This window comes from Cynoglossus semilaevis, chromosome 15 (genome assembly GCF_000523025.1).
Source record: "Cynoglossus semilaevis isolate Cse_v1.0 chromosome 15, Cse_v1.0, whole genome shotgun sequence".
NCBI lineage: Eukaryota > Metazoa > Chordata > Actinopteri > Pleuronectiformes > Cynoglossidae > Cynoglossus > Cynoglossus semilaevis.
This window is the reverse complement of record NC_024321.1, coordinates 4,550,272-4,564,768: the sequence shown is the minus strand read 5'-3', so window position 1 is coordinate 4,564,768 and position 14,497 is coordinate 4,550,272. Positions and strand designations below refer to the sequence as shown.

General features: G+C 38.9%; 1 protein-coding gene across 1 annotated transcript in view; it reads left to right on the top strand.

Annotated features, from left to right (window-relative positions):
• Window positions 1-11,623: 11,623 nt before the first annotated feature.
• The window catches only part of ankrd50 (ankyrin repeat domain 50), a 34,463-nt gene continuing 31,589 nt past the window's right edge, over window positions 11,624-14,497 (top strand). The window contains exons 1-2 of the mRNA XM_017039453.2: window positions 11,624-12,181; window positions 13,273-14,387. Coding sequence (XP_016894942.1) covers window positions 13,882-14,387 — 506 coding nt within the window. The 5' untranslated portion in view covers window positions 11,624-12,181; window positions 13,273-13,881. The remainder of the gene's footprint in view (window positions 12,182-13,272; window positions 14,388-14,497) is intronic.

The following is a 14,497-nucleotide window of genomic DNA, read 5'->3' as shown; positions in this document are numbered from 1 at the left end:
GTCCGACTGTGTGTGAATGGTCTGATGTTCTTGCTGTATCATTGGACGACTTTGTTTCCTGAATCAATCCTTTATTTAGCAACTAAATTATGAATAAAATACAGTCCCAGACATTAAATATCAGGTTCACACTGGCCGGATAATGAATCCTATACTGTACTATAAAAATTATATAATGGATGACTCACTGTGCCAGCCATTATTATTCCTTGCAAAAGATATTTTATGTAACTTAATTAAAACAAATGCATTTGTTAGAGTCGTAGCATTCGTACTAAAATGTCCTCCTTGACATTTCTGCACTGGCTGTCTTGATTAATATGAATGACTTAAGTGCAGCAGTGGAGCTCATACAGCTGTATTATTACTGCTATATGATTTCATTTCATTACTTAAATTACTACACAACCTTTACAAGTACAGCGGAGATATTTAAATCTCTTTGCTATTCATTTATTTGTCTCTCCCTAACCCCTCAGAAAAGCTTTTATCTCATGGGTGGGTCCCAGCTCAGATTCTAAAATGAACCCTCTCATTTTTTTCACTTTTCTTGCTGCTGTCGTCTCTGCTTCATATTTACTTCATGTCGTGTTTTTCCATGATATGAATTTTTTTTTTTTTTTTTTTGCACTTTAGTCCTAATTTTCATGTCTTCAGATTTAGAGTAAAATCATTAAACTGCTGCCATTAGGTGACTTGCAGGTGTGGAACAGTGGTGTCATCATAAAGTCCTAGATTGCTGTCGTTACAGTAAATGACCTGTGCAGTTATATCTGCCGTCTATTGATATTGATTGTATTTTTAACACCCCACATCTCTCTGACTCCTTTTACTAAATGCTGGTTATCTTGGTGAATAACAGGAGTTTGTCATTTCCTACAGTCAGAAACTTCACCTAAGTCCATGTGGTTCTTTCATGGGTACCTTTTCAGTATCTCTTTATTTATACTGTGAACTAATACTAAACTGCACAAGACTCTCCATGCTGTCTGCTTTTCTCCTCCAAAATACATCATCTTTACGACTTGATTCTCGTAAATGTTTCTGATAACGTTATGACTTTTCTTCAGAAAATTACAACTTTTTCTGCTGACATATTGACTTTAATCTCATAATTGTATTTATCTTTTATTCTCAATGTCAACCGAATAGTCAGATGTATAAACACACCTGATTGAAAACTAGGAAAAACATATACAGTCTAATGTGGTTTATCACAGTGAAACACTTTTAAATTCTCAACAGTACCAACAGACGAGGCTTCAGAGAGAGAACACAAGACCTTGAATGGTTTTATTTCAAGACTTTTAACACAAATTGAATGTTCATACACTGAGACCGTGAAGGTTTTTACCGTCCCTGACAGTCACAGGACTGAAAGCAGCCTCCGTGTCATAAAACTGTCCTCGTTAAAGCCAAGGTTTTTGTGGCGACGGGGCCTTTACGAAGCATTTTACGGCTTCTTTCCACTTAACCTGCAGGCACATGAGATGCTTTTTCTGCATATGATCGTAACCATCCTGTTCCCACTCCCTCCAGTTGGACTTCTCCTGGAAAGTGATGGTCATTAAGTCAACAAATTAGTCCAAGTGGAACAGAAAGACCCAAGGTAAAGAGTGCAGTGACCTCTGACCTTGTTAGCTGTGCAGTGAACACTTGAGTGAGTGTTGGTGTGACTGTGTGTGACAGTGAGGGGGTTAACCAAAGAATGCATGAGGTCTGGTGGTACCTCCAGATAATTGAACCATTTGTTGCAAGGTCACTACAGCGCAACCTTCATCCCCCCCACCCCCCGCCCCTAAACCACAACGTTATCAGCTTGGAACGGAGCAACAGATTTTCACTCGCATCAGCAAACTGTGGTGCAATAAAGCTGATTAAAAAAAGTATTTTTCAAGTAGAGGATGTCCCATAAGTAACAAAAAAGCATTTTAACAGCCGTTTAATGATTTATATATTATATAAATTTAACCTATCTAATAAAATAATGCTGTTTTATTTGATTTTTTAAATAAATATTATTTCTGCATTTACAGCTTTTTGCTATTGCTTACATATTTAAAAAATATATATAACAATACAGATTCAGTATTTAGTGGAATCAAGAAATAAATTAAAAGTTGGCAAAAAAAATTGAATATATTTATCATTTGTCATTTATCATTTGTCATCATGTTTTTACATATTTATTTCAACAAAAGAAAGCTTCACAAATCTGAAATTATAAATACCAATCCTTGTATCACATAGAAAAAAAAATTAAAACAACCAAAACAAATGTGTTTTCAAATTGTATATTTTAGTTCCATGACTGTTGATTACAGCTCAACCATGCAGAGGACTAAAAGGTAGATAATGGATGGATACTGGTTGAAAAACTAGCTTTGCGACTCAGTGCATCTGCGTAAAATACTATGAATCTGACCTTGTGACCTTACAGCCACATGTGTCTCCACAGGCTTTGTCATTAGTGCTTTAATGGAAAACACTGAAGGCACTGTTGGCAGTTATACTGCAGGAGTATCTAGGTGCAAAATTACCTAAGTGGGCAGTGAATTGTTGTTGAACTGAACTTTGTTCATTCTTGCCTTATTTGATTCACAGTTTCATCTGTGAATCATTCAGTTAGAGAGGGGCATTTGCAGCCCTCCATAGAGTCCTGGTAATAAATGACTAATGTACTAACACTCTCTGATGCAGATGCTGGTGAATTCATGGCATGTCTTTCTGCGTTACATCCACCAGAGAGGAAGTGAAATCTGGCTCTAACTGACTTTACAGCCACCACTAACTGTGTGTGCGTGTGTGTGTCTGTGTATGTATGTGTGTGTCCTTTAAACAACCAGGGTCATAAATGCACTACAGTAGAGAGAGAGAGACAGAGAGAGAGAGAGAGAGAGAGAGAGAGATTCTCTCCAAACACAGAAGGAAAAGCTTGAGTGAAGGTCAGCAAACAAAAACAAGAAACAAAATTATTGAGTTTCCCAGAGTCAGGAGATAAATTTAGTCTCAGTCTCTCCAGTTCCCAATTTTTGGAAAAAGGCTTTTATTACAAATTCTCTATCTGTTTGCAATTACACACAAACTAACCAGAACTGGGATTAACCTCTGAGTCATTCCTTTTTCGTATGGATGGAAAATGGAACGACGGGATTATTTAAACACAGCACTCTGTTTTATTTGTCTTCAGTCCATTCTTTCCTTTAAATTTTGTTGTCTATAGTCTTGGACCCCGTTTTCAAACCTGACAGGACACTTTTTTTTCTTTTTTAAAATAAACTAATGGCTGTACAAAAATACTTTTAATTACATAGCATTAACGCCGCTGAATATTTGAGGTTACTGAGTCGTGAGCTGAACGTCCCCACATCTTTGCTCTCTCACCATTTCTCTCATTTTCTTTGTATTTAATTATTTACAAGGTTTATTTTTATACAGAGTCAGAATGTGGTGTAAAAAGCTGTTTCTTTTTTTATTTTTAGTCTAACATTTATAGCTGTAACTGCTACAATTAACACCCTCTTAAACTCTGAAAGACTGAAATCTCATCATTATCCCTCGGTCGTGGTGAGTTGTTGAATGGACTGTGGTGAAGTTTGACTTTTGTTTATTGGATTTCCTCTTAGCTTTCTATGCCAATTGATTTTTGTTGACTTTATAGTCCCCCCCTTAACTGTTTCATGAGAAGTGACATAAATGTGACACATCGTGACGCAATTGACCTGACCTTTGACCTATGGCCTTTGTTGGACATATATGAATGTATTCCTGTCAGCTTATTCTGTTTTTTCTACATCTGAGCAAGAAAATATTTTACCATAAAATACTAATAATACTATGCAGCCACTTGGATTTAAACACTGTAATGGAACAGATGTGGTTAAACTATTTAAGAGTAGGTGGCATATGTACATACCTATATTATGTTTAATGTTTTATTTTTATGTCCAGATGACACTTTTCACCAGCAACAGCCATTATTTTCAAAAATTATTTGGATTTATTATTAAAGTCTTTTTGTTTATGAATTTAAAAACCTGATATAAGAACCTGTTTTGATACAGTACTTATCACAGAGTAAAAACTCCTAAAAATAAAATATTGTTTCTGAGTATACCTTCAATTATTAATATATTTGTTAACAGTGCGAAGACCCAGAGTCTTCTTTCATCATTTCTAAAACCATCACTGTCGCAGCAACTAAATGTTCGGCTACTCTCCGCAGATAATCCTGAACACTTCTGTCTGGCAGAAACTTCAGAGCGTTTGACCTTCACGTCTGCTTTGAGACCCATCAACAATCGATTTCTTTTCTTTCTAGCTTTTTTTTGTGATGGTTATTGTGTAATTATGTCTCATCTTTGCAGACGAGGCTGCCATTCGCAGCAAGTATAATGTCAAGCACTGTCGATATTGAAGAAGGTCTAAAATGTACCTGAGAGGAGGAGAAAGAGAAACTGCAGCGTGTAAGAGTCTTGTCTTAGTCGGAAACTGGGTTTTTTTTAAGATTTTCCACAGAATGGAAAAGAATATAAGAAAAATGATGGTACATGATTAGTTTTTCAATATACATACTTTGAAATATTTAAAATGGTTGTTTAGGAAATATTTTTAAAAAATCATATTTGTCTTAATAAAGCATCAGAAACTGATTTTTATTGAACATTGACAATGATCTGTAAATGACATCTGCAGAGAAACAACAACCTTATTGACAGAAAAGAAAAGAGCCTTACACACACACACACACACACACCCAGGGAAGAACCTTTGTTTTAATGCAGCGGGTGTCATGTTGTGCCTACACACACACACTCTCTCTCTCTCACTCCCTCTCTCCCTCTCACCAGAGACATAAATATTTCAGAAAGCTGTTGTTAGTTCCAGTCTGCTGGGCTGGACAAGCCCAGAGTAAAGGAGCAAATACCACTTCCTAGACAAAGGGACACAAGTTCACGACCTGTGTTGACAGTGTAAACCTGATGAAACCATTGTGCTTGAATGATCTCCAGTCAAATGTTGAAGGAAAAGTCACTTCTGGTATGAAATTAAAGTGTGGAAATGTGACGAAAAATGCACTTTTTAAAGGCAGAAATTTACTTTGTCTTGCCTATTCATCATTCCAGGTCGACCCAGTGCTGCCCAGTTTGACCTCTGGCTCTCATGAAACCAATTAGTCATATTATCACCCAAAGATGCCAGATGCTGAGTCTGTCCAGCCCAGCAGCTGACAGCCCAGTCTGTCAGCTGCAAAGATATCAACAGCTATATCCTGTTTCTGTAGCAATAAAAAAACCTTAATTTTTTCAATTCTCCAATCTGTCTTTGAATCCAGATTAGTTCTGTGCAGCATACTTCACCAAAGCTACACTATTAGCAACATTGACTAAGAATTTCATGAAACACCAAACAAGATTTAGATAAAAAACCTCTTTTTCTCTTGTGTTGTATTTATCCATCTCTCTTCAGTATCATCGAAGACTGCAGTCCCAAATAGAAGCCAATGTCAGTAAAATGATTTAAAAGAAAGACAAAAAAAAAGGTCTTTTTGGAGTAGATGCCGACCAAAACAGCTAAAACGGAAGGAATGTAGGACTCTGAATGTCATTCAGCTGTGGCTTGCTAACAAGTCAGCCATTAAAAACATTGACGTGTTGCTGGGACAAACAATAATCGTTTTTAAAGAACACTACAGCCATGGGGCCACATTTCTCTTTTAAAACTGGAGAAAAAAAAATTAAACTAAAAACCTGAAGTTTTATAAAAAAAAACCAACAACTTTGAAGTCACATTCTGCTAAAACATATGTCTAGGAGTTGAGAACTACAGAGTACAGAGAGAGGAATCACAGATTTATCAAAGGTTCAATGCATGTATTTTCTACTTTTTCTACTCCAGAAGTGGATTCAGCTTATATAGTGTGGACAAAACTGCTTGGAGCTTCTTTATAGAATGTCAAACTAAAGTGAACAAGAAAAAGTGAATTCATCCAAAATGCCACTGCAAAACCTTCACGCTTCAGGTAACGTTCAGTTTTGACCCTGGACTCACAACAAATCAATAATTTTACCAGGCTCAGTGAAGAAGGGGCTTTTTGATGGAATCATGTAACCACAAACAAACAGGTATAAATCAGTGTAACGGACACATCAGTCACCAGAGATGTATTTTGTCAAAATTAGTGAATAAATAAACTAGTGAGTGTCATCTTGCTGAACTGGCTGGGCTTCAAATTAGTTCTTTTTTTCTTACTTTATAGAAAATAGTTGACATTCACAACAAAATCCAACATATGCTGCATCCGACTCGGAGTGAGAAATCACAGCAAATGTCATTTAAAATAATTAAAAAATTGAAGACCTCATCTTAAGATTGATGAATGCGAGACGTATGTTCCCTCAGCATAATTTGTCATTTGCTCAGTGGTGTGAGAGCTAATTGGAAAAGATTCAAACTGTCCTTCAGGAAACATGACACCGTAATTTGTCCCCATCTATTTAGCAGACGTCCTATGTTTTCTCCCCCTGGAATAAATACCCCAAACTGCTGACACCTTCATCACAGATGGCTCTGATCTGAAAAGAGCTGTGCAGTGATACACAACATCATTTTAAGCTTTCAGACACTGGGCAGCCTTGAAGAGTGCCTTGAATCTGCCAACTGCGCTTCCTCATTTTCCAAGGGGTCACTCATCTGCATCATACAGTCAGCCCGTCAACTGTTTGTGTACAGGCCTGAGGATACAGAGCAGGGAAGACATGTTGGATGTGACGGGTGGGAAAAAAAATTTAAATCTCTATTTACTCCGCAGGGCCTGTGGGCTGTGCAGCCGTCGCAGAGCAGCAATGCTTCCTGAAAACTGACGTGAGCGACAAAGCAAACTGGGAACGATTTGTGCTGTGATATAGCCATTAAGTGAAGAAATTGATCAGAGGAATCCACAAACAGAATGACAGGGCATTAGAGCAATAGAATTTAACTCTGCTTTAAGTTGCACTTTTACTAATTAAAACCACAAGGAAATAAATATATTATTGTAACTTGTTAGTATGGATTTAATGCAGTTTAATTAATTGTTTTCTTAGTTTTGTTTATATTATTTAAGCTAATGCCAATTAATATGTGCAATAAATCTAATTTTATTAAGGCCATAATGTCAGAAAATAAAAATTCTATCTAATGGTTTGTTACTGTACGTGTTTAGATATTTAAAAAACAAAAACAAACAAAAAAACAAATAGTGCCAGCCATCTTGCTTTTCCATGTTTATCAATTACCATGAATTAAACTTTAAAGCATTTACAGAAAAAAAATAATTATTTATTTTTCTGTAGCCAGAATCTGGACAGTAAGTTAGCCAGAAGACATCAAAGCTAGCTTAAAAAGTAAATATGACATATTCTTGTGGTTACATTTACATTATACAGTTTAGAAACTCTCATATAATAAGTATTACTTGAATGAAATAACTTCCAATACAGCTGTCAAAATTTAATAATACAATACAATCAATTCAATTATTAACACATGGACAATTTGAAAATTGCTGGTTCTAATTAGTGTACTAATGATATTAGGATTTATTATTTATCCTTAATCGACTTCTCGTCGTTCTTTGGGTACCCCAAAAGTGAATGTGATTAGGCACATCAGGCAAGTATCTTATAACCAGCATTCCATTTTAGAAGATTGGTTTCACAGTTTATTTGATAAAAATACTTATTTGGACAACAAGATGTTACCAGGAGCACACTGAATGAATGTGAGACACACCACAAATTGTTTTACCAAATGTTATTTTTTAAGTTCCTCCAATCAGTTCTGTGTCCTCTCTCACGCTAGTTTTAATCAGTTTTGTTTCAGCTTATCATCACACAGTAACAGAACATGATAATGTACCAGAATCATTTCTGCACTTTGTGACTCAAAGACATATATCCTCATACGCACACACACACACACACACACACATCTTGCCCCATCCTGTGATTGTAAATTAGCCCTTACAGGCCGGTAGCTTCGGGTGCCTTGATTGCCAATTATATTTTACTCAGCGTTTATTCAAACGCTGAGTGAAGTGCTGTTGCATGAGTGATCACAGTCAGCATCCTCATTGTTCATTACTTATCCAGCATTATCATTCTAGCCAGTAGAATATCGATTTTTTCCCCCCCGACGTCTTTGTGTAGAAGTTGTTCCTGTAAAAATGACACCGTGCAGATGTGTGCGGACGTTCTCCTGAAGCGTTTGCTGAATTTTAAAGAAGCCCCTTGCTAGGTTTCCTTGCTAGACAAACACATGTGTCATATGAATTTATATATGCACCTTCACATACATACACTTATTTAAATCCTCTCTTGTGCCTGGTTTGTTATTGACTGGATTCATGGACTTTGAACGTTTTATTTGCTGGAGTGACAAAAGCTCAGGCATAATTTATAACTTTAATTAAAAGGGAAATGGGGGAAGAAGCAAAGCCACTCTTCTTTGCCCAGAAGTGCGTCATCAGACTCAAAGTGACAAGGTGGAGAGAATTTATGAATACTGGGCAAAAAAAAGCGAATAATTATGGCAACTCACGCGGGTCTGTAGGGGATTATGATCGGACTGGTTGTGGTGTTCGTCAGCAGAAAGACAAAGGAACTGCTCTTTTTTGTGTGTGAATTTTTGGGATTGGCGAATGTGGCAGGGAGAGAATGTAGCAGACACATCAGACCCAATGTGGAAAAAGTGGAAAAAATCAGCAGTGTGCATTTATCTGAGGAGACACTGAGCCTTTAACTTGGCTTCTGTTAATACTTGAATGGCAGGCAGTTTGGAGGATTTTCAGGAAATGCTGAGCAGCGCTGTCTTAGAATTGGCAACATAATACGTTTGTGTGTGTATCTCTGTAATAAAATAATTTAAATCCTATTCATAAAAACTTTATAGAAAGAGGTGACTGAGCTTGTGTAGATAAAACTGGTCTTCCTTTAACTAGAGGGTCAGGAACCCAATCCCTAGTCATATAAATGACGGGATTTGCCACAGCTGTTGTCTATACAGTGAAGTCAGTGGGAAACGTGGATAATTGTATTTTGTTGTGAAAAATTCAGTTAGCATATAGGCCACATATAGATAGAATCTAGGTCTCTACTCATACTTTCGTCTCTAAATTTATCATAGTTTTCACTTCCCTAAATATTTGATCTGGAAATTACTGTGTGAAACTCTCCGGAGATTTTATTTTTCTTGTATAAATTCAACTCTGGGTTTGACTTAGATTTCCCAGGATCAATTCAAAGTTAGTGTGAAAACTTTACATCAGGCACAAACTCATTATTATGCCTGATGTTGGTGATATTTATTGTTATTGATTTTATCGTATCTCTGTGGTGTGAGTAGATAGTGAATTCCTCAGCGAATCCTGAAGGACAGCCCTGACTAGAAAATACTTCAAACCTCCCACAGTGTTCTAGGAAGACTGAAGCTTTAATGAGCATCAATTTATTTTGTGTAGCAAAAGAAACACGAGGTCAATAACCCTTTTGAGACGGGGAAAAAAAGTCTGCATAAGAAATATTGCTTTATGCATAAACACCCATTTAACTGGTGTGGAAACTGCTCTTTGCTTAAAACAGGAGTCAACTCGTTCTGATTTAGAATATCAATCCGGACAGAAAATCAATAATGTAATCGTATAATTAAATAACTTCCAATTTGTAGTGTATTATAGCCAAACATTGTCATTTGCGGTTGTTGATTCTAGTCGATACAGCGCCCCAATTACCTGGAGTAAAAAGTGAACCAGAGACCTGGAAAGTTCATCGTACTCTAATAAATCTCTCTGTATGTGGTGGGCATTCGCTCGTCATCGAGCATCATGTAAGGTCAGCCTGTGGGTTTGTGATTATTTAGGAGAGTGGCTCAATATATGGATTTGTTTATCTCCTCGCTTCATCCACCGGGGGCACCTCCACACTCCCACTCTGCAGGGAGACAAGTAGGCAACGGCATCCGCTAGGAAATAAAAGAGAGCTCAGAGTCCCAGCTGTGATATTTTACAGTGACTTTTATTACTTCCATTGCTAGATTGACAGCAGGATGTGTAGAAATAAGATAAAGTTTCTTTTTAGGAATAGGATGACTCACCTTTTCTGTTTTAAACTTATTTTTATAAACTACAAAAGTTGTATTTTAAGTAGTTTTTAATTGATGCACATTTAAATCAAGTTGCTCAAAACATTTGGACAAAAACTCTGACCATAGTTTGGAAAATTGGATTCTGATCTTTTTACAAGGACCGTAGTTAGTGCATTTATAAGACAAGACACTAAGAACACATAACTTTTGCCAAGTCACATATGCCGATCCTCCACTGTGGAGACCTCTGCTAACGGGAGCAGCCAAAAGTCATTCTTCTGCCTGAAAAATGCACCAGGAGATGCCTGGGAAAGCAGAAACATTTCTGACATTCTAAGATTTTCCAGAAACTTGACAACTTTGGCCAAATTTGAGTTCCAGGAAAACTTCCAGGGTTACAGTGAATTTGCGGACACCTGCGTTCTCTATGGACAGTTGTAATGGAATAAAAAAAAAGAAAGGACTTCATTGTAACTATGGCTGAAAACAAATTATCAGGTTATGTAGTTGAACAAAACCCACCTACAAAGCTGGACAGATTTAAAGATTGTATTAGCTTCATGTGCTTCATTACTTATTTTGGCAAAGTCTGTTCAGAGCAATAAATCATCGACACATCTCTGGTGTATGTGAACCATTCCCTCGGTATAGGTGTCTGCTCTATGGCACTGTTGACAACACTAAATTATCTTCATGTGAGCACAGACACTATCAGCTGCTAACATAGTGTCAACTGTCAGAAAGCAGCACGGCGACAACTCGGAGCAGAAGTAATTCCTCAGAGAGTGATACATGTGTTGTAGGATCAACAAACTCCTCTCCTGCTAGACCGTCTACCTGACTGCCTCTTGTGCATCCATGCAGGAGGCTGCACAGACAGAAGGATTGCTTTGAAAATCATCAAACTTCTGCAGCATTTCATTTTAAAGTGACTGGTATGGGAGAAATGAATATCTGCTGCCAACACACCTGCTGTTTTGTTGCAGTTGTGCACGAGCCCTGATTTGTTGAAAAGAATAGGATGTGAAAAAGTAAACACAAAGCATCTTATATCTACCCCATTGTATTCACACAAAGTTGAAGTTCCAGGTCTATAAAATGTTGGCAAGAATAAAGCAGGGGATGGTAACAGACATACGGGTGCTAACGTCAATAATCCCATGAAGTAAAATAATATTACTGCCAATATTACAAGTGCTGTATTTCTACAGACCCAACCTTTTCTCCCTCAAAAATAAAGTAATGTATTAATAGCAATCTCAACAGGAAGTGGGTTTCAGTAGATCAGACACAGTGACTCACATTACAGACCTGAGGTAAAGGCTTAAAATACTAAATCGATAAAAAAAAAATTTAATTTAATTTTGTGATTTGATTTTTCTTTAAAAGCACTGCAGCCTTTTGGCAGCTTTTCAGAAAACGTATATAAATCTAACAGGCTACTGTTTAAATGTATAGTTGTTTTAAGATAAACTAGTTTGTCCTGCACAGCAGAGTGTATTTTGTTTTTTTTGTTTGTTGTTTTTGTGTTTTTTGACCAGACTGCACAGTTTTCTTAAATGCAAGGTCACTTTTTATTTTAGCTCATACTGTATAGGTAGTAGCTCTGTTTTGTAACATCGCCTTCACAATGTTGACATTTTACTTATTTGTTTTTTAACAATGGCGACAAATGGCTGAAACTCCAATTCCCAGGAGATCTTGCAGCCCCCCTCCGGCCCTCGTGTATGAGCTCTCTCTCTGCATGCAGTGGTGAGAATGCAGAGTGTTTGGAGGCGGAGGAAAGGGAGTCAGTCGGCTCACAGAGGAGCTGTGTTGGGCAGCAGGAGGAGCCGAAGCGCAGCGACCGAAAAGGCAGATACAGCGACTGAAAAAGAAAGACGCGAAAGCGGCACAAATTCAACCGTTTGGACTTTGAAATTGCACCGAAGAATACAGTTACCGGAAGACATTTAACATATGGACTAAAAGGAAGAGATTGAGCTCCGAGGAACAGACACATCCACATCGACCAATCCCCGTCCTAAAAACGACAGAAGGAATCGGCAAAAAGGAGGAGGTGAGAGGAAAATCCGTTTGTGGCTGCGAGACATTTGAAAAACTGTGCAGGGAGTCAAAACAGTGCAACAGTCGACTTTGCTGTTGAAGTTTTAGGCAACAGTTTTGTTACATTGTGGAAACCGAACTGCGTTTATCGTCCTTTTTCTTGTCTTTCTAAACAAGCAACTGTTGTGGCCGGTGTTCTGTTGTGTGCGGCTTTAAAGCCCCCTATGTTACATAGGTGCAAATCGTATCCCACCCGAAATGGGTGAGGTTTGTGTGTTCATACAAAAGACCTGTGCTGCCTTCAGAGTCCACTGGGACGAAGTGGTTGTCGTTGGCCCTCATTGAGTCGATGCAGTTTGTCAACTGGCTGTTATCTGGGTTTGCATGCATATAAAAATATTGTTTCTGCAAACATTTATGTGTGCGTGTGTTGGAGGTTATATGGCAGCCTGTGTGATTTCCCTCGTTCTTTGGCGGTGATACAAAGCAAGACTGTGTGTGTGTGTGTGTGTGTCTTTGGGGTGTGTGTGAGAAAGTATATATATATGTGTGTTTTATTTGTATTTTATCCAGTGCAATCCAAAGAATCGGTTTCTTTCTGGTGAGGAACTAAAACATGCACTCGTGCATTAAACCTTAACTTTTGCACATGCTGTAAAACCCATTTTTAGGAGGGGTTATCCTTCTCTGCCACTGCGTTAGTACCCCTGTATGAGTGTAGGAAGGAGGGTCCTGCAGAATTTAGTACCACTGTAGTTCAGGACGGTTGTGCACTGTTTGGGATTTAAAGCCACATAGGAAGGAGGGAGGGAGGGTCAGTGGAAAGACCAGAGAAACTGGACGAACCCCTGCCAAGAATGTAGTTGCAGGGAGACACACTGTGATGTGGGTTTGTGGAGGATTAACACATAAAAAAGCACTTGTCCACCGATCAGATTTGAACTCCTTGCTGTTTAAAAAAATATAACATGTGGTACAGTGACTCGCGTCAACCTGCAGGACTCCTGTATTTGTTTGCCTTTTCTTCTATTATCCACACTTATGTTTAGCCACACTATGTTTTATCCGGGTTTAACCTTTTGCCATCTATCTTGTGTTTTCCAGGGTCAGAGCCAGTCGTTCATGTGTTATTGGAGAAAATGACTCTGCACTGGCAGCCGCTCTTCATGCTAATGTAATGGAAACATGCTTTGGTCATCCCCGTAACATCTGAAATGCATCTGCGGGACTATACCATCAACTCCCATGGCTAATTGTATCAAGTGGTGGCGGCTGCAGTTTGCCAGTAAATGCACTCCAGAGCTGGGTGCCCTGCCATGCCCTGCGCCATGCTAAAACAGCATGCTCATAATAACAAGGAGCACTCAGTTCAGCCAGTGGGAAAGCTTTGGAAAAAGTTGGTGGAAAATCTAGGTCTTGAGAATCAATTTTGATTCTCCTTTATTTATTTTTTCAAATTTTGACCTAGATATTCTGAAGCACTGCTTCTGCAGCCATCCACGGCTGTGCTGGTTCTTTTGCCTCCTCATTCACTCCAGTCCTTTGGTCCTACATAAAAAAAAACTGTGAAGTGCACCCTGCTTTAACCTAAGCAAAATGGATTTTGGAATTTGAAGCAAGCTCTTGGTTGTGAGGTGAAAATGTGAGGGGAGGAAGTAAGGCAAGGACCCCTATGAAGTGGAGGAATAGGCGGAAGCACAGTGCAAGATCAAAATGGCCCAAACCAGTTTGCTGCAGGGGAAGCGTTTTTACTGCCGGGAGTGGGTCTTCCATAAGATCCAGCATTGCCTCCAGGAGAAAACAAACAACCTGAGCGGAGCGACCGGCACTCACAGCAAGCAGCAGCCGCTGGCACCCAGCGGGGGTGCGTCCACTCCCGGTAGCCTCACAGCAGGATCCACTAAGTCAAGCAGCTCCTGGGGGGTGTTGCTGGTGGGAGGGCCAGGAAGTGGGAAAACTGCTCTGTGCACAGAGTTGTTATGGCCCACATCTGCACAAGGAACTCACCGGGGTCTGAACCAGCAAAGCTTGGCATTCCACTTCTGCCGTGCAGACGACTCTGATACGTTGTGTGTCAGTGGGTTTATCAGGAGCCTGGTGGGTCAGATCTGCCGCAGCGAGTTGGTGCCGGGATATGAGGAGAAGTTAAGGGACCCGGCTGTGCAGAGCACTTTGCAGCCCGGAGAGTGTGAGAGGAACCCAACAGAGGCGTTCAAGAGGTGAGAATGCACGCAAACACACCTTTGTCCTTCTCTCTGCGACAATTACACCCCCTGTGTTTATCACACTTGCACATACTGTAGAAGTGCATGCATTTATTGCTGGTCGT